At 42.5% G+C, this 25,804-nt stretch overlaps 1 protein-coding gene across 1 annotated transcript in view; it reads right to left on the bottom strand.

Moving 5' to 3' along the window:
* The window catches only part of KIF26B (kinesin family member 26B), a 366,977-nt gene that overhangs the window by 177,407 nt on the left and 163,766 nt on the right, over positions 1–25,804 (bottom strand). Inside the window, exon 4 of the mRNA XM_056853346.1 lies at positions 23,646–23,812. Coding sequence (XP_056709324.1) covers positions 23,646–23,812 — 167 coding nt within the window. The remainder of the gene's footprint in view (positions 1–23,645; positions 23,813–25,804) is intronic.

The raw sequence follows: 25,804 nt of genomic DNA, 5'->3' as shown, positions 1-25,804 counted from the left end.
GGGAGGTGCCCGATGCCGCTGTGCCAGGGCTGCCGCGCCCGACGGCCAGCTGGGAGGCACCCGATGCCGCCGTGCCGGGGCCCAACATCTCCGCCATCCCACGCCATCGCCTCGCCGCCTCCCCAGAGCTGCCGGTAAGGGGGGAGGAGAACTTCGGGTGTGCGCCCTGGAGCAAGTCCAGGGTGAGGCTTGAGGCCAGACCCAGGACACTTTCTTTCTTCCTTCCATCCTTCCATCCTTCCTCCCTTTCATCCTTTCTTCCCCAGTTCCTTCCTTCTCTTTCCTTTCCCAGTTCCTTCCTTCCTTCCTTCCTTCCTTCTTTCCTTCCTTCCTTCCTTCCTTCCTCTTTCTTTCTTTCTTTCTTTCTTTCTTTCTTTCTTTCTTTCTTTCTTTCTTTCTTTCTTTCTTTCTTTCTTTCTTTCTTTCTCCGTCCCTCCCCCCTTTCTTTCTTCCTTCCTTCCTTCCTTCCTTCCTTCCTTCCTTCCTTCCTTCCTTCCTTCCTTCCTTCCTTCCTTCCTTCCTTCCTTCCTTCCTTCCCCAGTTCCTTCATTCTCTTTCCTTTCCCAGTTCCTTCCTTTCTCCATCCCTCCCCCTTCCCTTCCTCTACTAGGGCTGCCAACCTCCAGGTGGTGGCTGGAGACCTGGCAACCCTAGCAATAATGTCCGGTGGCTGAGCAGAGGACGAGTCCTGGAGAGATGCATGCCAAATACAAACAACTTTTCATTGAAAGGTAAAAGTTTGCATCACTGAAAGCTCTGTTATTGTGTTTTTCTTTTAATGCAAAATATGTGAATGTATAAGTTGTTTTTTCTAAACTAAAACCTCAGTATTCAGGTTAAATTGCCGTATTGGCACTTGGTGATAAATAAGTGGGTTTTGGGTTGCAGTTTGGGCACTCGGTCTCTAAAAGGTTCGCCATCACTGCTCTAGGGTAACTCTCCTTTTTGCTCAGTGTAAAAAGAGAAAGTACGGGAGCCACATACATCATGCTCAGAATGACATAGAGTAGAACCTCCCCATTGCCGCAAAAAAGAGGGGCACTCCATTGCAATGCAGACCATTGTAGGGAGGGGATTCCATACCTGAAGGACCACCACAGAAAAGGCACTGTAACTGATTGCCACCAACCTTACCTCCAAAGATGGGGGCAGACAAAGCAAGTGTAAGGGATACTTCCTCAAAACAAGAACATGAAGGCAGCCATACAAAACTGATACCTAGCCAGTGTAGTGGTTAGGAGTGGTGGACTCTAATCTGGTGAACTGGGTTGGTTTCCCCACTCTTACACATGAAGCCAGCTGGGTGACCTTGGGCTAGTCACAGTTCTCTTAGAGCTCTCTCAGCCTCACCTACCTCACAAGATCCCTGTTGTGGAGAGAGGAAGGGGAGGAGATTGTAAGCCGGTTTGATTCTCCTTAAAAGGTAGAGAAAATCGGCACACAAAAACCAACTCTTCTTCTTCCACTGTCATTAGAACACCAAGATGGAAGTGTCCATTTTCTGCTGAATTATCACCTAATACAGTGCAGTTTGTGAACAAAAGTCATACAAAAACAGGATTAGCCTGGATGGCTAAGACAAACCTCTATATACTAGTTTCTGGAGATGAACAAAGAGGAAGGCTTTGGGTTCCATGTCCTGTTTGTAGAACTTCAATGAAGGTCTGGTCGGCCACCTTGGAAAACCAGATGCTGAATTAGATGGACATAGCCAAACTTCCCTTATATACTTAGGGCATTATGGCTGGAAATAAGTCTGTGTGTTTGGTTTGGAAAACCAGATTGCAGTTTGAGGCAGCTACCCAAACCTTACTACAACATCCCTTCTTCAAGCCACAGATGCATTCCTGTCCCTTGGAAAGAATCCAACTAAAATTAATCAAAATACATTACTGCCTTATCCAGCATTTCCCTGAATAGCCAATCACATTCCCTAACTGCCTGTCTTTTTTCTCTTCAGAGAATAATGGGGCTCTTTCTATAGGGGAAAAATCATGCAGAGAGGAATGATGAAATCCCTCCCCTTCCCAGTATGACCCCAATATGAAGTACCTGAGAGCTAACTTTAAAAGATTATGGCAGATCAATTATCTCTGTCTTGTCTTGTCTGAGCGTCACTCTGTTGCAGACAACTTAAGACAGTGCTATAGTACCTTAAAGACAAACGTATTATGTATTTTGTGAGCCACAGCCAATGTCATCCAAGTGTTCATATTTTAATAAGTTGTTAATCCTTACAGCTGTGAAAATATGTCTGAAGATTTTTTTGTTTTTGTTGCTGACTTTAAAATAGTTTTTAAAGTTGTGTCTGAAGGTGTGATCGAAAAATGTGTTGGATGGGGGGGGATGAATGGGGGGAAAGCCCAGGTCCTTCAGTTAAACCTCAGACATTTCTCACAGAAGAACACTTAAAACTCCTTAATACCACAGGCTTCCCCATTCATAGGGTTGCCAGCCTCCAGGTACTTGGTCAACAAAAGTTAGCCTGCTGTATGATAATTGGAGAACAAAACCAGCAGTCACTTAGCCAAAACAATACAAAACAATTGTTATGTTCTAAATGTGTGTTTGCAGTTTGTATTATCTACAGAAAGTAATTTTTCAGTGATATTGTACATTCATATCATGTAGTCATATCATGTTGGAACAAAATTCCAACAAAAGCTATAAATTTCCAACAAAAGCCAACGCGAGAGCAGGTTACTGAACAGCTAGCGTTGGCTCCTGAGGAAGACCTAAATGGTCGAAACAGGGTGATAACCGGACCCGCTTAACAATAAGGACTGCACTCTAGCGTTCTGAATTCTCTTGTCGTTGAACATGCACGGTTCAACTGATTTTATAGCTTTTGTTGGAATTTTGTTGAATGGCTACATGATATGAATGTACAATATCATTGAAAAATTTCTTTCTGTAGATAGTACAAACTCCAAACACGCATTTAGAACATAATAATTGTTTTGTATTGCTTTGGCTAAGTGACTGCTGGTTTTGTTCTCCAAGCCTCCAGGTACTAGCTGGAGATCTCCTGATATTACAACTGATCTCCAGTCGAGAGACAATACTGCCATTTTAAAGCAATTTTAAAAATGCTGAGAGGGCCCAATCCTGATTGGGCCCGCAGCACTGTGTGCAGAGGCACTCTTGTCCTCTGCCCCTCTCGCTGTGCACCCTTGCAAGTGCCAAAATGGCCACACACAGGGCACTTTCACACAGCCCAAATAATGCACTTTCAATCCACTTTCAATCCACTTTGAAGGTGGATTTTACTGTTTGAACTGGCAAAATCCACTTGCAAACTATCGGTGAGCTGCACTGAAAGGGGATTGAAAGTGCATTATTTGGCTGTGTGAAAGTGCCCACACACACACCACTGTTTCAGCACTTGAAAAGGTGCCGGGAAGGGGAACGAGTGCTTCACCCCGCTGTGCTGCTGAACCAATCAGGATCAGGCCCTTGAGGCATATTTAAGTCGCTTTAAAATGCTGTCGTTATTCAGGGTTAGACTCGTGGATGCCATCACATCTCGTTTGGCCCTGAGATGCCCAAAAGAGTGAGCACAGCTTCAAAGTATCTACAATAAAAGAAATGCCTTCCTGAACACATATAGATTCTGCTACAGTGCCATACCCCACGCTTAGGTTGGGCTTTCACCCGTATACAAACATGAATCCCGTATGGATATAACTTCATGGAACAACAAGGTATGCATAGAATAAAGATGTATATTGATTTAAGGATTCTATATTTAAACATTTTACTTCTTTTTCACCACAATGCCATTTTCATCCCCTTGGTTCTGTAATTCATGCAGGAAACCAGACTAATTATGGATATTCCATTGCAATTTAAAACATAAACAGAGTAATTTGCCATACTCATTTGATTCCATGGCTGGTGGAACCTAATAGGTTTTTCAGATACTGTTGATATAGCCAAGGTTGCAAGGATATATTTTCTTGGGGATTTAGCAAACGGGCCCCCTCCCCTCAAAAATTACCTTCTAGAAGTCAAAATAGAAACCTAGACCCATACTGTTGAAATCTTTAGCCTGTGCATTGCAAGTGACTCTGCCTTGGCTAGATCCAAAGGTTCTCTTTAATTCCAGTGCAGGGATAGAGATTACTGCCAATTTCTGTCCAAGGAGAGGTTTTGAATAGGATTGCCAACTTCCAGGTACTAGCGGGAGATCTCCTGCTATTACAACTGACCTCCAGCCGACAGAGATCAGTTCGCCTGGAGAAAATGGCCAGTTTGGCAATTCGACTCTATGGAATTGAAGCCCCTCCCCTGCCCAAACCCCACCCTCCTCAGGCTCCGCCCCATAAACCACCTGCCAGTGGTGAAGAGGGACCAGGCAACCCTAGTTTTGAACAGCTATGCAGGCTGTCACAGAGTGACTAGGAATCCGTGCTTCTTGAATGTGTCCCTGACGTGAAACTACTGAAGGTCAAAGAGCTGTCGTTGTTGGGCTTCTCACAGGATATGTTATTAGATCTTGGGAAAACTGAAGCTTTTACCAAAATTAAAAAGGGCATTAAAGAGCTCGATTATAACAGCACTACTTTTCGTGCTCGTCGCGTCTGTTCATCCCAGTTCTTCGGAATACCCCCTCCACGTGGTCTGCCTGCCTATACATATTATCTGACAACTCCTCGTCTTTGTAGAGCTTTTTGCTTGGCTAGATTGAATGCTAACCCTTCTATGGTAAAGCAGGGCAGAATTCTGAATATACCATACTCAGACAGGATCTGCCCTTGCTCTTCTGGTTCTATTGACTCATTTGCTCATGCCCTTTTGGAATACCGCTTTTACGAGGAACTTCGATCACACTATATTTCCCCCCTTTTAACATACAAATCCAATGCCTCTGTGACTGACATAATGCCTTTTTTACTAAGCGATAGGGACCCCAAGGCTACATTGTCAGTGGCAAGATTTGTTTCAGTCCTTATATCCCTCCCACACTAGATATATGCTGCTCAAGATCAATTGATCAAGGAGCTTCTAAGGGATAAAAGGAAAGGAAAAGAAGGTCAAAGAGACACCTTCAGACTGAATCTGACAACCTGGATTGAGGAACTCGAATCAATGAAGAGGAGCAAGAAGTTTTGAAAGTATGCAATCCATCTGAAAATATCTGCTGGAGTTAAAAGTTTAGCAGCCCAAATTACTCAATTTGGTCCAAGCTCAAGCGAGCTTGGAAGCTAAGTTGGGTTGGCCATGTTAAGCATCTGGATGGGAAGACTGGAGTTGCTAGGTAGAGGAAGGCAATGGCAAACCACCTCTGCTCATCCCTTTCCTGGAATGCCCTGTGGTTGGGGTTGCTATGAGTCAGTTGCGACTCAACAGCACATTCTTCTTCTCAAAAGCCTGGACTGAAATGCACACACTGAAGACATTTAGCTTTTGTAATACTGTTCCTCAAGAGCTGATGAACAAACAGGACTCCGTGAATTGCTTGGCTTGCTCTGCATTCATTTTCCCAGTATATGCCAACTCAGCACAGGCTGAAGGCAGGTGAGGCTGGGTGGATCCAGTTGGACAAATACAATCTGTAAGTGAGCTGGAAAGTTTCCAGATCTGATCTGCTGCCAGCAAGAAAGGAAAGAAAACAAAGAAGTAACCCAAATAATTTGGCAGCAAGCATTGATTTGCACACTTCAGTGTCATCTTTGTGTTTCTCCAGCCATGCAGTGTGTGCATAATTGGTTGTTTGCAAACAAACGCACAAAAAGGAAATACTCACCATAAAATCATAATTAGCATTCAGGCTTGTGAGCACAAGACACTGTATTTGTGCCGAATGCTAATACATTCCCCTTGGGAGGGAAGGAGGAAAAGATCAAGGAATATGTCAAGTTAAAACTGAGATCATGCTACACCCTTGACAAAAAAAACTTAAACCAGAGCACGAGTAGATGGGAAGGATATAGTTCAACCACACATTTGCCACAATAATAAATATCAATGCTCAGAGTATGCAGTGATGGCTACACTGACGAATTATGTGAACACAAGACCCAGCAAAATTATATCATGCATATCTATCGAAAAATGGTTGCCATCTCTCCAGTTTTTCTTGAAGAGTTCAAGAAAAACTGGAGAGATGGCAACCATTTTTCAATAGATATGATAATTATGTTTATGATATGTGGGAACAGAGTTATGTTAGATGCGATTTTAGCACTGTTAATATTGGGTTCAATTTTTTTGATAATGGGAATTTAGAATCAGCTACAAGTAAAATTCACAGTTATAACAGCTTCTTAGTAACGACTGATGAAATAGAGAAAAGAAACAATGTATTTAGGAGTTGTAAACTATATGCTAGATTTAATTTTTGCTATTAGAGATATTATTCTGGGGTCAGATGACAAAGATGGGTTATCCCGGGCATGGACACAACATTGTAAAGTTAAAATTTTCCCAACCTTTTCCCCCCCCTTCTTTTTCTGTACCCTTTATAAAAATGAAATAAATAAATAAATAAATAAATAAATAAAGAAAGAAAGAAAGAAAGAAAGAAAGAAAGAAAGAAAGAAAGAAAAGAAAGAAAATTATATAATGAATATGTTGCATAAATCGTGTAAAATCTGAAATGAAACTGTTTAATTAAATTAATATGCGGGAACAGAATATAATAGAACACCGACAAGTCTATATAAGATTATATGATACTTATTATGAATTAATAATGGCTAGTTTTACAACATTAGTTTCATGTACCGTAATAATTTTTTGAGATAGAATGATTGAAGGAAAAGCTGTTGATTTGCTAGTAAAAAGCCGTAAAATTTATGATAGTAAGTTATAATAGTGGAGCACAGTGAAGATGTTAAGAGGGTAGTAAAATTGCATATGCTCACCCAGTTAAAACCTGTTTTGTTTTGTTTTTGTTGGTCTAGGTATGTGTATTATAATGTATAATATGTGTTTTTTATTCAGTTTTTATGTTATGTGCTTTATAAAATAAAAACTTAATTCAAAAAAGAAATAATAAATATGAATGCTGGGAATTATTGTAATCCTATATATTCTATGGTGCAACCCCATTTGGAATACTGTGTACAGTTCTGGTTGCTACATCTTAAAAAGATAGTGCAGAGCTAGAAAAAGTGCAGAAGAGGACAACCAAGATAGGAAAGGGATTGGTTCACCTATCCCACGAGTCTAGGGCTTTTCAGTTTAGAAAATTGTGCATGGGGAGGAGAAACAATACTCCCCCCCCTTTCCCTAATACTAGAACTAGGGGACTCCTAATGAAATTGATGGGCAATAGACTCAGGATGGACAAAAGGAAGCATTTCTTAACACAACAAGTATTTAAATTGCACAATTCCGTGCCAATGAATGTAGAGACGGCCACAAGCAAAGATGGCTTTAAACGGAGATTAGGCAGACTCATGGAGGAGAGGGCCATCGCTGGCTACTAGTTATGGATCACTCACAACCATGCCTTAGTAACATCCAGGTTGGACTACTGCAATATATTCCAGGCACATTCACGATTATGGAACAACCTCCCCAAGGAGGTGCGCCTGGCCCCCTCACTGTTGATCTTCAGGAGGCAGCTGAGGATAGTTTTATTTAGGACTCCACTTGACTGATTTCGGTTTAATTTACCGGCAGTCTTAATTGGAGTTTTTAAATTGTAACTTTTATGCTGTTTTGGTCATAGTGTTTTTATTGTGTTTTTGTTGTGGTTTTTATAATCATTTCATTTATATTGCAAGCCGCCTTGAGTTCTGCAAGGGAGAAAGTCAGCTAATAAATGTTTTCAATAAATAAATACATCAAGTTATCTTGCAGACAATTTGGAAAGTTCACGTGGTGCAAAATGCTGCAGCTAAAATACTGTTTGGAACCTGGCTCAACATCCATACAAGTCTTGGGCTTTATGTACTTCCTTTTTGGATCACTTCTTGTTGTTGGGCTAATTCACACTGCCGGTTTTGACCTTAACAGTCTGGGGGAGTACATCCACCCATATGGTTCTGTCCAGGATCTGAGGTCAGCAGGCAGAGTCTTGCTGAAAGAACTCAAGCTTCATGTGATGAGGAGACCTGAAGACTGTTTTCTCTGCTTCTCTTTCCAGGCTTTGAAACTCCTTTCCATGAACTGGTTATACCAGTCTGAGGATTACTGTACTCTCTGAAGCCATCATATCTCCATTGTTTAAAATGTTCTAATGTTTGGGCTAGTCACAGTTCTCTCTGAACTCTCTCAGTCCCACCTACCTCACAAGGTGTCTGTTGTGGGGAGAGGAAGTGGGGAGAGGAAGGGAAGGAGATTGTAAGCTGGTTTGATTCTCCTTAAAAGGTAGAGAAAGTTGGCATATAAAAACCAACTCTTCTTTTTCTTCTTCTAATACCCCTTTTGCTGTTGGGTCCATGAAATAAAATTGGGTTGAGCATCCAATGCTTTTCAAACATTCACATGGCCTTTGTAGCCAAATTTAGGGGTATTTGAGCATGGAGCTCATGAACCACATATCAAACTGCCCTGATGTCCTAAAGCTCTCTTTTTGGCATTAATGGAACAGCAACATATGGCTGCTTCACATTGTGCATGGCTGATGTCTATTTTAGCAGATTTATCTGTCAACAATGCCTTAAGAGTCCATCCTGTCTCAGTAGGCAGCTTACTAAAATGTGTTTGATTTCAGTAAGGAGATCAACATGATGCTCAGAAGTAATGCAATGATGAGGGAAGTACAACCCATCATGTGAAGGACAGCTGCTTCAGAGAACCATTCTAGATTCCCTATCACCAGCCAAAGTAATTATGCTCAAGGGGAGGGCCATAGCTTAGTGGCACAGCCACTGAATGCCTGAACGCAAACAATCCTACATTTCACTCCTGGTATTGCCAGTTTAAAAAGTTTGAAAAAGATCTCTGTCTGAGAACCTATGGGAGCTGCTACCAAACATGCAGTCCTGGGGTCCCCAAACTTGTTGACTGTGTGGGCATTCTTTGGAATTTTGTTAGACAGTTGTGTGCACCACTACAATCTCTCCCTCCCATCGCCTTTTGCACACCCTCTGGCTGGAGAAGTGGTGTAGGGTGACATTTGAAAAGGGATATGGAAGGAGCGTGGAAGGGGCCAAGAAACAAGACAGCAAGCAGATGCAGAGAAACACGCTCATGGGTACCACATGGGGGATTGCTGAAGTATACAGCACCAGGCTAAGTAGCTTAGTGTTGTAGGGCTGCTAGCTTCAGGTTGCGAAATTTGGGGGGGGTGATTTTGGGGAATGGAGTCTGAGGAGGGCAGAATTTAGAGAGGAGAGGGACTTCACAATGGGGTATTAATGCCATAGAGTCCACCTTCCAAAGCAGCCATTTTCTCCAGGTGAACTGACCTCTGTCGCCTGGAGATCAGTTGTAATAGCAGGAGATCTCCAGCCACCACCTGGAATTTGGCAACCCTACAGTGGTGTCATACAGTTTAAGGCAGCTTTATATACACCATATAAGATACTACAATGGAAGTGCATTTCAAGCAGGACTGGAGAGGCAGCATAGAAATGTTGTGCATTGTTTGCTCCTAGGTGATGTTTTGTTATTTTAATGACATCTCACTTTGACCGTGGCAGTCTTACGAAACCCCTGAAGAAAAAGCAGGGCCCTGAAATGCTGATCAAAAGAGACAATACCTGTACAATCAGGTGCAGCAGCATCTGATCAGCATATACGTGTGAGACTCATTATCAAGTTTCATTGCAGAAATGTATGAAAGAAGACCAGTCCATTTACAGACTAGGGTTAGATACTTCTGAAACTCTCACAGCTTAGCTTCAGCTGTCAAAGAGAATGTGTAATTTTTCTTCTTTTTCTAACTCTTCGTATTCTTTTAACTATGGAGATTAAAGATACTGAACTGAAATAAGGGGAGAATTGCACAAAGGCAAATGCTGGTTGCTGCTCAAGGTAAACTTATATGGGGTTGCCTTCTACAGTCAGACCAAATATTTTCCTGCCTTTACTGTGAGCAAATTCCTGACTGAAAAACAAGACATGAGGCTAGATGGCCATCGGACATCAATGCTGATTCTATGACCTTGGGCAGTTCATGGGAGAGAGGGCATCTTGGCCATCTTCTGGGGTCACTAGGGGTGTGGGGGGGAGGTAGTTGTGAGTTTCCTGCACTGTGTAGGGGGTTGGACTAGATGACTCTGGTGGCCCCTTCCAACTCTATGATTCTATGACATGGTTAGTGCACTGGTCCACTGACTCAGCCTGAATTCTCAACATAACAAATTGGTTGTGTGGATTGGTCCCAGGGTCCTGCAAAGTTTACCATCAATTCCTGCTTGATCATGTGTACAGACTGTGTATAAAGCTCCCTCCCTCTGGGAAAACATTAAAGATGAAGGAGGCTTTATGATTTTATCCACTACATTTAAAGATGTGCTTTTTGACAAGCCATTCAATAGTAATTCAATACTACAAGATCTTTACATGTTTATAAGTGTTGTATCAAATAAAAAGACAGTAAAGAAGAAAGCAAGAGTCTGTTATAGATTAAGAGAGGAATTGTTTCCATGAACATCTGGGATGAATGTAAGCAACCTCTTTACGGGCACAAGGAGAAAGAGATCTATTTTCATTTAGAACATTGTTCCTTCCTTAGAACTAATGAGTCTGTATTTTGTGTGTATGTGTGTGTGTAATACAATTTCTTTTTAAACAGCCAGAGATTGAATTTTAGAGGTGCATTGATCTAAAATACCTACTTCCTGAACTAACAGAATACCTCCTTCCTGAACTATTAAGAACATCATATCAGAGTTCTTTGACTGTGAAACATGCAGATCGTCCATCTTAGAAATCAAAGGAAACGGAATACACTGATCTTTGGGGAGGGGAGGCAGAACTATAATTCCAAATGGATAGCTAATTTTCTGCCCTAAGCATCTCTCCTCTAACCAAGCTGGTTACAATGTGTATTGTATATTTGCATCCTGAGTTCCTTCTTCGCAACAGCCCTCCCACCTTCTGACTGGGACATAAGGACTCAGAGATCTACATTCCTCCTTGATTCTGACAAAGGGAGCTTCGTCTCTTGAAAGCTCATACCCCCCAAAATCACGTCGCTTTTTAAGGTGCTACTGGACTCAAATCTAGCTGTTCTACTGCAGACGAACAACCCTCTACTGCTTTCTTGAAAATACTATCTCTTCCAACACGTCAAAAACCATATTTATTTATGAAGCACCTATAAGAACAAGGCAATGTTGATTTTTTTAATGGCCCAGCCCAAAGTCTGTAATTTAACAATAACACAAGAGGGGAGGGGATAGGAAAACATAAACAGGGGTTTCCCTGAACCAAACACGTTTTCAAATGTTTCTTAAAGGCTACAAGGGATTAGAATGGGTCAGATCTCAACTTGCAATGCATTGCAAAGGACACGGTCAAAGTAAGCAAGCATACAAGAGCAGACAGAATCCCACATTTTAGAAAGCAAAAGAAATTACCTGAGAAATGAAGAGACACAAAGGAGAATAAATCAAAAGCAAAGGAAAGAAACAATGAAGTCTTGCGGCAAGTTGGAAAGTAATAAAGGTATTATAAATTTGTTAGTCTTTAAAGTGCTATAAGGCGTCGGCTACCATCCAGAATGGAGAGAAAGTAGCAAAAGAGTAACATGATCAAACGCAGACACCAAAACATAAGATGAGTAGAAGACTGAAAGGCAGAAATAACAGACCTAAAACGAGATAACAGCAAACTCACAAGCAAAAAACTCCGAGATAAAATCAAAGAATGAACAAAGACGAAAGCGATACCTTAACTTTGCAGGAATATGAGATAAAAAAGGAAAGAATAAAAATGCACATCCACGTAGCTAGTAGAAGAAGAGGAGGAAATCAAAGTATCAGCAACAGACAGTGAAAAAAGAGGGGGGAGAGGCAAAGTGGGAACAAAAGGAAAAATAAGAAACAGCATTTTAGTTCAACAGAACCTGAGAAAATGAGCAGATTAAACTGAAAATTATGTGCAATAGCAGTCAAAAGTCATAGCAAAAGTCCCATTTCTCCTGCAGTTTGGGTGCTGTACAAGATAAGTTTTATGTTATCTGAAAGTAGGTCACTAATCCCATTGTTTAACTTTTACGTGACTGAGCAACTGTTTCAAGCACCTCTGAAAATCTGATACTTTCTGCCTTAGCCACATCTCACACGAGCTGTCTCAGACCACACGGGGCTGCTTAATCCTATTGACTCAGGTGGGTCATCTTATCAGTTAGTTCTTCACAGAGGTGAACAAAGCAAATCTTACTGAAGGCCTTTGTACCCACATGCCCATCATTTGTGTTGACTGAGCTTTGTCAATTCTGATTTCACCCATTCTCGAACAAACAAACAAGCCCACATATATATGTGAAGCCTTCTGAATGAGCTACTTAAACTAGCAGTTGGTGTTTTCCTTAAAGGTGGATGGTTGCTCTCAGGCTGACAGCATGCTTTGGGGAGTCAATAAATGCTAACCTAAATGTACACACTTGCTCTTCTGCTGGATAAAAGAAGCCCTTGGATAATATATGCATATTACAATTTGTGTCATTTATTGCAAGAAACTTGACACAGGGAGTATTCTAACCACCCATTCCTGAGAATTGGCGTATGGGAACGGCGGGGAGAAGGCGCAGGCTTGCCATCTCCTAACGCTGTTCGACGTAAGCTGTTAAAAAAAAAGAAGAAGAAGAAGTTTCGCGGCTTTTTGTTGTTTAATGGGGCCTTTCGCCCCATTGAAAATAGCGAGGCTGTGCCTGCTAAAAAGCAGGCGCAGCAACACTGTTCCAGGCATCGCCGTAAAGGGGCGAATGGGGACAGGAAGCAGCCAACCAGCGGGAACACCTCCTGGGACAACGACGCGGCCTTTGCTGGTGTCCGGACGCCGGCAACAAGCTCCAGCAGCGGCCGGCCACTCCAGCAGCGGCCGGCGTGCGCTGCCCAGATGCCAGCACTGTGGGCCTTTGCGCCGGTGCGGGCCTTCACCGGCCTCGAAAGGCCTTTGGTCCTGACCACGGGCGCATGTCAGGAATGCGCTGTGAATCCCCTATTTTGAAGATATACCAGCCAATGCTAGCATTCCTATGACACCAGGACGATAGGAAGATACTAGGGATAGGAAGATACTAAGAAGATACTAGGGATGAACACGGAGTTGAATCTTCCCTTACTGCTTGTCCTTGTTCCCTCTGCTTTAGAAAAAGCCCCTCTGAATCTTTGCTTGGAAGCAGTCATGAGGTTTCCCTCCCAAATAAGCTGTGAAGTTGCATGTATAAGATGTTTAGACTGCCTGCCCTTTCGTTTTCATAAGGATAGCTGCTTGTAGCGTTTAACAGTACTGGATATGTCACAGTGAGCCTTAGATTGGAAGACATCATGCTGAATTTGTCTTCCATATTTTTCCAAGTGTGTGTGACACACTCTGTATATATGTGTTGTGTGTATGCGTGATGGGGCATAGCGATGTTGAGGAGGTGTCTCAACGTTGCTGTGTTTCAATTGGCTCCTTCCTATATGGCTAATACAGGGGCATCATCAGTATGATGCTCCATGATTGGCACGTATCAGTGGTGTAATCAGAGAGTGGGCTGGAAGACCACAGACTATCAAATTGTGCTGATGTTACACTGGTATCAATAGGTCACTGGTGTAGCAGGACCATAAGATGGCTCTGTAAAGCATGAAATGGCGCGAACTGGCTAATGAATTCAAAAAACATGGACATTTTATCGTTTTTTCTACCGTACTGTGGTCTTGTTCTAAAGTAAAACCATATTGGATATCTGTACACATTCGAGCCAGGTTGGAAGCCAGACATATGTTAACTTCCTTAAAGTTACAAAGAGGTTCCTTTAGAGTTTCAAGTGGTCACCAGTTTTTACCCACTTAATTAGATGAGGAAAGTTAGCTGAATGAATTGCTGTTTTTTAGAAAACACTAGTTCTTTTAGCAGTCTTGTTACCAGTAACCAGTAGACACAGTAAATCTTGGCAGGAATTTGAAAAGAAGCTTCAGCTGCTCTTTAACAACTGTCTTATTCAGTAATTTTTATAATGGGAAGGCAGTTATCAGAGGATTATAGTTTAAATTTTACAGGTATGTCTGAAACGGAGACCATCAAGGTTCAGCATTTTAGTGGAGCTATGAATGCCGGAATCTATGAGTTCTACTGAGTTCCACCAAAAACAGAACTCTAGTTGTACCCATCAGTGCAGATTATATATCATCAACGTTTATTTCTTCAGCCAAATCAGAATGTAAAAACTATCTATAAATCCTGTATTATGCTTTTTAAAAAAGGCAAATGGTAATGCAACCAACACAGTTTATAAAATTAACTGAGACAAGTTTACACAAATAGCCAGAAGACAAATGTCCTTCATTTCAGTTCGACTGCCCTGAGAAGAAAAAGCTAAAATGTAATATCTAAATTCCTTAATTTACAGGTTGTGCAGAATTATACTTTTTTTCAGCAAACTCCATTCTCTTTTTATAGAAGAGTATGTAGGGAGAATTGTTCCTTACAGATAACCTCACAAATATTCCCATGGCAGATGAAAGAGACATCCCTTTTATGAACATGCAGTTGGAGCTGTGTGTATGTGGGGAGAGGCTCTTTATGCCTAAAAACTGGCTCTAGAAGTTTCCTAATCGCACCTCTGTGCAGGTGCAAAGCCCATCTGAGCATGCGCAGAGACCACAAGGTAGGATGAAAACATTTATAGCTATATTTAAATTAGTTCAGATGCAATCATGAACTTGGCATCAGTTGAAGTAGTGTGCCTAACTAGCTAAAAGACTGCAGCAGTACATTTTGCTGTTTAGTTTTCTCTGTTGCATGGATAGCCATTATTTATTTGATCCATATTCTCCTAGAATAAAAGTCATTACTACTAAGAGCTGGCAAGCACAGTGACTTTAGCCTCTATGCTATCAGAAATGAACCAGGCAGTGCTGTAATCAGCTGTAATCAGTAGGATTGCCAGCCTCCAGGTACTAGCTGGAGATCTCCTGCTATTACAACTGATCTCCAGCTGATAGAGATCAGTTCCCCTGGAGAAAATGGCCGCCTTGGCAATTGGGCTCTATGGCATTGAAATCCCTCCCCAAACCCCGCCCTCCTCAGGCTCTGCCCCCAAAACCTCCCGGCGGTGGTGAAGAGGGACCTGGCAACCCTAGTAATCACTACAGTCACTATAGCCGCTACAAATAGAACGTCATGATCACCCAGAATTGCTTCCATTTGTATTACTGAGCCACCCAGTTCATACTTCATCTTCTCCATGCGGTTGCGGGCACATGCATGGCTGTGGAGGAGCTTTGGCTGTTTGTATTGTATAGGACAGAACTGTATGAACTGGCTCTGAGAAGCAAAGGGAAGGCCTGCAACCTACCACTCTGCTCAGCAAGGTCCAAAGACGTTCTCCTGCCTAAGGAAGCTTTCTCCTCTCTTACACTACTGTGCAATGGTTGCATAACTACCAAGAAACTCAAGAAATGTCTTCTGTATACATCCCAACAGCTCCGGCAGGCCCTGATGACTGCAATGCCCAATCTTTCTCCTGAGCAAACACCAGGGCAGTGAATGGGAATTACTGTCAAAGGTAGCATCCATTAATTTCTGCAGAATATGCATGTGAGAAGCTCCCAGTGGACTGTAGCCCGTTAGTTGTTCCCTTCGCAGTCAATAATGAGTAGGCCAAGTGGAGCGGCTGCCACAGCACCGGGAACCACAACCCCTCGGGCGTCTCTCCAAAGCAGGTGCAGCATATTTCAGTGCCCGCAAACTTTCTGAATAGCACATATATTATCGATTGTCACATTTCGGTTCTCTGCGACCAACAAATTGTTCATGCAAACCGAAAGTTACGCTGAATTATGAAGAGCCGTCGAGATAAACTATTGTTGCAAGGAAACCGTGACTCTGATTAGGCCCTGAGATTTATATCACATACAGGGCAAGGGGGAGGATCCCAAACAGCCGTTGGGAATAACTGTAATCCCTGGAATTACAAACAGATTTGCTTTATTTTAAAGAATGCACAATTATGGCCTTTAAAAAAAGAAATTGAGGTTGCAAGGCTCAAGGAATGTATTCACAGTAGTGCTGGGCCTTCAAGGAATCAACGGGATTACTCTCGTTTAAGCAATATTAGAACAATAGCTGGGCAGTCCCTTCAGGAAGTATTTGCTAGCTCCAGAATTCTCCCTTCGTGTCCGACATCATGTTTAAAGGGCAAAATGAAGAATCCTAGCTAAAAAAGAATTGTAAACAATTTTAAGTCATTTGCTGCCAATGCCCAATGTCTAGGGTTGCCAACTGCCAGGGAGTTACAAATAACAATAGCAGCACGAGGCTCACTTCTACATAACACGTTAATTTTTACTGACTGGCTTGCTCATATACAATAACAAATTAAATGATAATGTCAGGAAAATAAAGAAAATAAGCAAAGTCCCCAGTGGGGTAATATCACCCAAGTCCAAGGTGGTCAGTCCGTGGTAATGGAGGTTGCGTCACCTCACTGTAATGAGTCCGAATGAAAAGAGGTATTATCACCCCACAACTGTAATGAGTCCAAATGAAAAGAGGTATAATCACCCAACAATTGTAAATCCAAAAAAATGCGGCGAGAATGCGGGTTACTCATTACAGTGAGGTGACGCAACCTCCATTACCACGGAGTAATGTATTATTCAGTAATGTAGTATTCAGCATAGGTTTGTTAACTGCCAGGTAGTAGCAGGGGATCTCCTGCTAATTCAACTAGATATAGATCAGATATAGATCAGATCACCTGGAGAAAAATGGCCACTCTGGCAATTGAACTCTATGGCACTTAAGTCCAAACCCCGCCCTCTTCAGGCTCCACCCCCAAAATCTCTCGCCGGTTGAGAAGAGGGATCTGGCAACCCTACCAATGTCCCACATTCTGTGAAAGAGCAGGAGAGAATCATCTACATTACTAGAGTTGTGCCAAAGCAAATATTGCAGCCAGATTTCTGACTAGCATTTAAATGGGTATTTCACTTCTGTTTAGTTAAAAACGCTGATGATGGGTTAACCGCAAATTATTAGGTGGTTTGATTCAATATAGCCATATCTGTAGGCAACTCTACTTTGTGTCAAATCAAGGGCAGCTTAAGAGTTAGAGTCCCATTAACTATTTACATAATGCTTTGTAAAACGAAAGGAAAAATTCAACAAAAAGGCTTTCATTTCCAAAACAGGTCTGTAAATTGGGGGTCATTAAGCTGCCCTCTTGCCTTAATTCAAAAATAATGAGTGCCAAACATTTCCAATCAAATCAAAGCTAACTACAAGTGTTCAGGTCAGCAGATTTAAAAAAAATCAACATTTTAATTTTTGCATTCGAAAACTCAAACACAGAGACACCTTTCACGCTACTTTCAGGCTGACAGAAGTTCCTCTGTTCACCAGTACCTGCTAGTGTAATACACCGAATTGGGCTTTAGAAATATCAGGGGAAATGTTGTACAGATGTTGTTAATTTTCTGCCAGCATTCCAACCGAGAATTTTCTAATCTTACTGTGTTGCATATTACATGTTTCAAAATGGTGCACCAAGGGAAAAAATGAGGAAAACCCAGCTTGATATATTTGCTAATATGAGTCCTGGGAAGACGTTCCACAGGCTTACTATTGGATGTAGTATATTCAATTAATATAATGACATACTATTCGAATCTGCATATTTGGAATAGCAAGAAACCAAATGTTTTCCTAAGCCCTTCAGCTTCCAACTGCCATTAAAGGGAGGGGGAAGAAGGCTGTTAAAGGGAGGGGGAAGAAGATGTCAGATATCCTTCCATCGGACCTGCACAGAAGAAGACACCCCCTCCCAACAAAGACTGGTAATATCTGGCTCCTGAAAATTACTTTGGCAACCTATTTCTGGAAGGGAGGATTCATACCCATCACCAACATACCCTTAAGGAGGAACAACAGGCAGGACACCTATGAAAGGAAGATCTTCAGTACTGGAGAGAGGATACAGAAACATCTGTGTACCAGCTGTATGTGTGTGTTATTAATCTGTTGTATTTTGATTAATTTTGCAAGGTGCCTTGAAGCCATATGTGGTGGGAAAGCGAGGACTAAAATATTATAACTAAATAAGCCACATATACCCCCATGTGTATCTTCAGCCCCTTGGCAAGGTGGTAAGGAATTCACAGGTGCAAAATCTTTTTTATTGTACACAGATTCTCTCTCTCTCTAATCCTATATAGATCAAACCATTTCAACCTTGACTAGTGTTAAGTGAAGCTAATTTTGTAAACTTGTTTTAAAATTATATTTCTTTAATTGATCTCTTCTGGAAAAGAGCCCTCAAGTGTCTTTTCCAGATACTATAACTACATGCTACGACCAATGCACGGGTGCCATCAAAAAAATAGCCCCACATCGTTCCCGCTTTTCTCCTCCAGGCATGTTTAGTAATGCAACACAGATGATCTCAACTGCATTTCAATTGTCCAGCCCCCACATGCAACAGCCAATGGAATGAAGCAGCCCAGTGACATCACATTTAACTTAGAGTTGCCAACCTCCAGGTATTAGCCGAAGATCTCCTGGTATTACAACTGATCTCCTGCCGATAGAGATCAGTTCACCTGGAGAAAATGGCAACCTTGGCCATTGGACTCTATAGCATTGAAGTTCCTCTCTTCCCCTCCTCAGGCTCCGCCCCCAAAATCTCCCGCTGATGGCGAAGAGGGACCTAGCAACCCTAATTTAACTGTTTCACTGGTAAATTCAACCCTTAGCCTAGCTATAGCTATAATGCAGGGGTATATATTGAGGCATTCAGAGAAAGAAATGAAAGCAGCCAGGTTCTCTTTCCCTTACCCTAAACAGCTGTCCCTAAACATCTGAGCAGTAGAGACAACAAGTTTGCTCTGTTCATCATACTGGACAGGCTACCAATATTTTGAATTGCCCTGTACCGTCATATACGACCACTGCTCTTCCACCAGGTGATGATGAGAATAAACAGCCATCATATTATGAGGTATATTATCTGAAGGAACACAGTGAAGGAAATGGCGGAGACATACAACTCAACCCATAATTTAGTTGGGCCTCTGCTATCAAATACTATAATACATATCGGCTAATCCAGGCCAGGATGGAGAAATTGCCTGCTGCTGCCAGGTCTCTCAAACAAAACAAAAAAACACAGTGGCAATCTTACATATGTAGCAAGTGTAAATTAAGATCACTCTACAAAACTCAGTGAAATGAAGCTAAGGCCTGACCTATATATTAAGTAGAATAAAGTGGTCGAATCTTGAAGGGTAGAGTGAACTGGACTACTTCAGATGAGGAGTTCCTTTTTAAATTACTCCCCAAAGTGCAATATAGCACATTGTGCAATATAGCACAAAGAAAATAGCAAGAGTCCAGTAGCACCTTCAAGACCAACACAATTTCTGGTAAAGGATGAGCTTTCGTGAGTCACAGCTCGCTTCTTCAGAGTATCTCTGCTTCTTTCGAGTGTTGACTGACAACACAGATATATCATGGCAGAACCCCAGAGAGATGGGGCCCCTGGCCCTGGGTGCTTCACAAGGAGCCCTCTACAGAGTTATCGTAAATGCTAACATTAGAGCATCTTTTACTTCATTGCGCTTCCAATCCATGCTAACGGCATTACTGGCTGGTAGATATTCTTGACTACCAAGGGAACAATGCGTATGCATTTGTGGATCCTCAAAACCAGAAGACTTGCCCCATTATATCCCTTTTTGCCCCCTGTATGATGGTCCTAGGGCCACATTTTTAGCAGGTATATTATCTGTTATTATGGTATATTTAGATGAGGATAAAATCAAATTTCCGTTGTCTGACATTGATGCTTACATAACACATAGGGTTCCTTTGTTTGCCCTAGCAGCAAAGAAAATAAGATCTAAGGTTTCTGAAGGAGTCATTAATTAAATTTAAAACAGTGAGTGAATACATTCTGGTATCTGTTAAAATTGCCATCGTATTCCCTATTACTATGTATGGGTGTGAAAGCTGGACAGTGAAGAAAGCTGATAGGAAGAAAATAGATTCCTTTGAAATGTGGTGTTGGAGGAGAGTGTTACGGATTCCGTGGACTGCCAAAAAAACAAATCAGTGGGTTATAGATCAAATCAAGCCTGAACTGACCCTAGAAGCTAAAATGACTAAACTGAGGCTATCGTATTTTGGTCATGTCATGAGGTGACAAGAGTCACTGGAAAAGACAGTCATGCTAAGAAAAGTTGAGGGCAGCAGGAAAAGGGGAAGACCCAACAAGAGATGGATTGACTCAATAAAGGAAGCCACAGCCTTCAATTTGCAAGATCTGAGCAAGGCTGTCAAAGATAGGACATTTTGGAGGACTTTCATTCATAGGGTCGCTGTGAGTCGGAAGCGACTTGACGGCACTTAACACACACATCTGTAATAATATTTTAATCACTGATTTGTTTCATTTATATTGCTGTATTACCATGTTTTAGCCAATTGTATATATGTACGTACTACTGATTGTTGTATTGCTATGTTTTAGTTATTTGTGACAGCCAATGGCCATATACAATAAATTTTCTTGGTCTTGCTCACAAGGAGCCAGAATTATGTCCTTGTTGCTGTCAAGTCCAGGACCATAGGCAGCAGACCAACACAGCTGGAGACAGGAGACACAAGTGAGCACCAAGATGTGTCTAAGCCAGCATAGGCAGATTCAGAGAACCTCCTCCTTGCTAAAGCTCTCCCTTGCCTTCTCCTGGCCCAGCCCTCCCTGGCCATGGCACATCCCTGCCTTTCATTCAGTGTGCTTGCAACATGGACCCCTCCCACCTGCAAAAATTGGCTGTCTCAGGGAGAGAGGGATCCTCACCACAAGCTCGTAACATCAAAGGCCTGTAGGTGGTGGCTGGGAAAGGCAGTGCCCTGTGGAGGGAGAGAGAGGGCAAGGGACAGCTTCCATAAAGGGAGGGCACTCGTGCCATAAGCCAGTGAGCAGAGCATGGTGAGGATGCCGGGAGGCCGAGACAGGGGATGAAAGAAACTGCAAAAAAAGAGCTTTCACAGGGAAAGGAAGTTATGCGTTGCAAGCACATGAATAGAGTCTTTGAGGGCCGAATGGTAGAGGGTGATTGGGCTGTGTTGTGTTGAGTGAGGGAAAGAACAGAAGACAAGGGAGAGCTTTTGTGGGGAAAGGGGGCCGTGCATCTGAATCGGCCTGTGCCAAAATGGAATCTGCTCCACCACTGAGTGGCCCAGCCTCACCATCCTGCTGCTCCTCTCAGTGTGCTTGCAAAGAGAGGCCGGAGCTGTGGCACATTTGCTCCACACACGTGCACTAGCAGCAGGTCCTTCCTAAAAGCAGCAAAGCTGGATATATAGGGGCCCCTGACCCAGTCTGTGCAGCTCGGTGATCCATTTGAGAGTCCTGACACATGGGCTGAAGACCCCTGGTTTCTTCTGAATGGCAGCAGCTATCCCAAGTTTCAGAAGGAGAACACGTATGGTGAAGCCTTCATTGGAGATGCCAGACATGGAATCAAAGCACATACTCTATCACTGAGATGCCTCTTAATTTTTCAGGAGTTATGAAAATAACTGTATGTTGTGTCAATATCAATATCAAAACCTTTATTGGCATAAAATAAATAAATACATATTAGGATAAAAGGAGGTTTTGAAACTTGAGTAAGACTCTTCCTTAAAATTATGCACGTGGTTTAAAGTAGTTTTAAAAAGTTTAAAAATAAGTCCCAGGAAGTTGGCAACTCCTGCAGTAACCTGAGAGTGACTATCACTTAAGAGAAATTTGACTAGCTTCTTATCGGTGCCGCCAAGGCAATCTTTCAGGAGGGGTTCGATAATCTGTTCTTGAAAGGGTGAGCCATGCTCACAATGTAGCAAAACATGAGCCACTGTTTCGGCTTGGCCGGTGGCACAAGAGCATAGCCTTTTAACATAGGGGACCTTGGCATATCTGCCCCTGGTCCAGGCCGTGGGAAGGATATTTAGGCAGGCTTGCATAAAAAGTCGTCTGAGGGAAGGGGAGGTCAGAGTGTAGAAGTAACCGGGTAGGGAGCTCGGGGTCATATGAATGTTGTGTCAAGTGTAGTTTAGTTTATTGGATTTATAGGCCACCCTTTCTTGGAGATATATATATATGTATATATGTACATATATATACATACATACATACATACATACACATACTATTTCAGGTTTATACTGGAAGGGTAGCTATGTTTGCCTGTTGGTGCCAGAAGGGTAGCTATGTTATCCTGTTGATGCCAGAACAAAAAAAGAATCTATGGCACCTTAAAGACTAACAAAGTTTTTGTGCGGCATAATCCACTCTTGTCAGATGTATAAAATTTTATACATGTGCAGAGTCTCCACTGACAGAAGAAATTTCCATGAGTGGAGAAAGACTTCTCTGCCTTTTCTGTACTCCTGCAACCCAAAGTGCCCCTGGAAAAGTTGCTCCTGTGGGACAGAGGACCCCACCCAAGAACATCATGAAAGGAAGTTGTCGGTTTGCAGCAGAGGGGGAGTCGGCAAATTCCCCACCAGATCCAAGCCAACTAGCAGATGGTGTAGTTTTAGCTCATGAGACTCACAATTATACAGTCCACACAGTGATTTTTCAAGTGCTAGGAAAACCCATACGTTCTAGGAAAACTCATGAGACTCGTGGTTATACAGTCCACAGTGATATTGCAAGTTTTAGGAAAACCCATATCTTTTGCATCCTTTTTAAACAAAAAGGAAAAGCACTGATACAGGAAAACCTTACACTGGAACTAGGGTTGCCAACCTTCAGGTAGGGCCTGAAGATCTTCCAGAATTACAACTGATGCCCAGGCTAGGAAGACCATAGAATCATAGAGTTGGAAGGGACCCCAGGGTCATCTAGTCCAACCCCCTGCACAATCCAGGAAATTCCGAACGACCTCCCACCCCCACCCCTAGTGACCCATACTTCATGCCCAGAAGATGGCATGCCCAGATGGCATGACCAGTTCCCCTGGAGAAAATGGTGGCTTTGGAGGATGGACTCTATAGCCTTATACTTCACCGATGTCCCTCCCCTCCCCAGCCCCCCCCCCCAGAGTCCACCCCCAAAGGTCCAGGAAACTCCCAACCCAGTGTTTGCAACCCAAGCTGGAAAAGATCCAAGACATTATTTGACTTAAAACCTCTGTATATAATGCTGCCCACATCATTTGCTCCTTTTAAAAGGTAAAGGTCCCCTGTGCAAGCACCGGGTCATTCCTGACCCATGGGGTGACGTCACATCCCAACGTTTCCAAGGCAGACTTTGTTTACAGGGTGGTTTGCCAGTGCCTTCCCCAGTCGTCTTCCCTTTACCCCCAGCAAGCTGGGTACTCATTTTGCCAACCTCGGAAGGATGGAAGGCTGAGTCAACCTTGAGCCGGCTACCTGAAACCAACTTCCGTCGGGATCGAACTCAGGTCATGAGCAGAGCTTGGACTGCAGTACTACAGCTTACCACTCTGTGCCATGGCACTCTGCGCCACGGGGCTTACTTGCGCTCTTTTGACAAGCCAGAGATGGAAAGAACATCAGACTTTTGATCTTACCTGGCAAAGAAGGAAGCTGCCACCGAGGTGCCTGTTGATGTGTCACTAGCAACACAGGTGGCTTGAGAACCAGGGAAGCTGCACAAGGAGGGCTTATCTGCATTGTAGCGGTTCAGTACAGCTTCAGTCAGGCCCTCTCGGCCAGTCTCGGTCATTAACTGGGAGATCTGAAGACCAAAAAAAGAGAGAAAGATATAACAAGCTCATTGGGTGCCATTTCACTCCACTCCTCTGTATCGGGGGTGGGTGGGAAGAGAAGTATTCGATTCACCACACTTTTGTGACCTTTTAAATGCATTTTCGGCCTCCACAATCTTATCTGGAAGCACTTTGGCTCGGACTTCACCTCATTTTCATTAAAAGTAATGAGCTAAAATAACCCTCTGACATTGTAAGTTTCCATTATAGCTTTGGTGTTCCTTCTGTTTGGAGGAGAAAGTGTAAACCATTATCCTTGCTCCATTTGAGCACAGTGGGGAACTTGAAGACATTAGTCAAAGCCTATTTATTAAAGGAAATCTCCGCAAACATTAGTGAGTGCCAAAATGCGACCATACTTAACGCAAACTGAAATGTGGGCTTGATGACCAGGAGTATGATGTGTTCTCATTAAAAATGTGTGATTATGATCAGCTGAATGTGTACTTCACATATTGTGGGCTATATTTCCTTATGAAATAATATCAAAGGGTAAAGAGCATAGGGTAAGGCTCTTATGATCTGAAAATGCTGCCAGTTACACATATCCTCTTCATATGTATTAAATGGCACCGCCAGGATCTGCTTTTCTCCTTTTCCCTTTTCCCCACACAGGTAACATTCTCTGCAATGATATAATTATTCTACATAACACCAGACAATAAAGAGAGCACTTTACATACAAAGCTAAATTTCATTGGGTTTACGGTGGTGGGTAGGGTTGTGCAAAAAAAATATTTCGGTAAATTTTGGGTTTGGGTTTATTGGGCCCGTTTTTTTTTTTTTTTTTTTGATAAACCTGGAATAAGCCAAACACCCATACCGGTAAAGGAGTATTTCGGCTTTATTTCGGGGTTTACCAAAAAAATTAGTTCCACTGTAGTCTATGGGAACTTTTTTCAAAGCTCCTGTGGGGGCATTTTTGGAGGTAGAGTCTAAAGCTGTGCAAAAAAAAAAATCGTAAAATTTTGGGTTCGGATTTATTGGGCCCAATTTTTTTCGGGAAACCTGAAATAAGCCGAATACCCATACTGGTAAATATGGGTGTTCGGCTTATTTCCCAGTTTCCCAAAAGCAGTTTAAAAAACCCCAGTAAAACAACTAACTAAAAAACTAACAAAACCAGTAAAAAAAAAAAAAAGATAGAAAAATGGAAGAAAGCACTGAGGAGTGCATCTGAGCAAAGGAGAATAGCCGAACCCGAGAATCGCCTATTCGGCTTCAGGGAGATCCCCAAGTTTTGGTATTTGGTAAAAATGAAAACCGAATATTGCACAACCCTAGTGGTGGGTTGTTCCGGACTAATTTTGCCACCCAGATTTGGCAGATGCTTACTACACCTATTGGAGCGAAAGCAGCATGGCATAGCCCAATCTCATCAGATCTCGGAAGCTAAACTGTGTCGCTACTTGGAAGAGAAGACCACCAAGGAAGATTCTGCAGAGGAAGGCAATGGCAAACCACCTCCGCTTCTCACTTGCCTTGAAAGCCCCTTGCTGGGGTTGCTATAAATCGGCTGTGACTTGACGGCGCTTTACACACACACGCTGAACCTATATTCTTTCACATAGCCAGGCTTTAGCGTTTTTATGATTCTCCTGTGCTCAGAAGAGGAACTGTTGGCCTCCTCTCACTAGTGTAGGCCACCTCATACCCTGGAAACTAAATTTAAGCTGTAATTTTAAATGTGACAGATTTGACAGAAGATCATAACCCATAAGTCAGAACTAGTATACAAAAAGGACCTTTTCATTTATGCACTCTGTTTCTCATCAGGTACGAAGGCAATATCATCCTTTTGAAAAAGCTATTATTGGTGCTCTCCTCTTAACTCCAGCTACAATTATTATGGCTACTTCTGCTTAGTAAACAAGTGCATTGATTCTAAACATGTTTACTTGGGAATAAATCCTATTGATTTCAGTAAACGGAATTTCTAAGAAAATCTTGAAGGCAGTCGG

Source organism: Euleptes europaea, chromosome 7 (assembly GCF_029931775.1).
Source record: "Euleptes europaea isolate rEulEur1 chromosome 7, rEulEur1.hap1, whole genome shotgun sequence".
Taxonomy (NCBI): domain Eukaryota; kingdom Metazoa; phylum Chordata; class Lepidosauria; order Squamata; family Sphaerodactylidae; genus Euleptes; species Euleptes europaea.
This window is presented reverse-complemented; position numbering and strand designations above follow the sequence as displayed.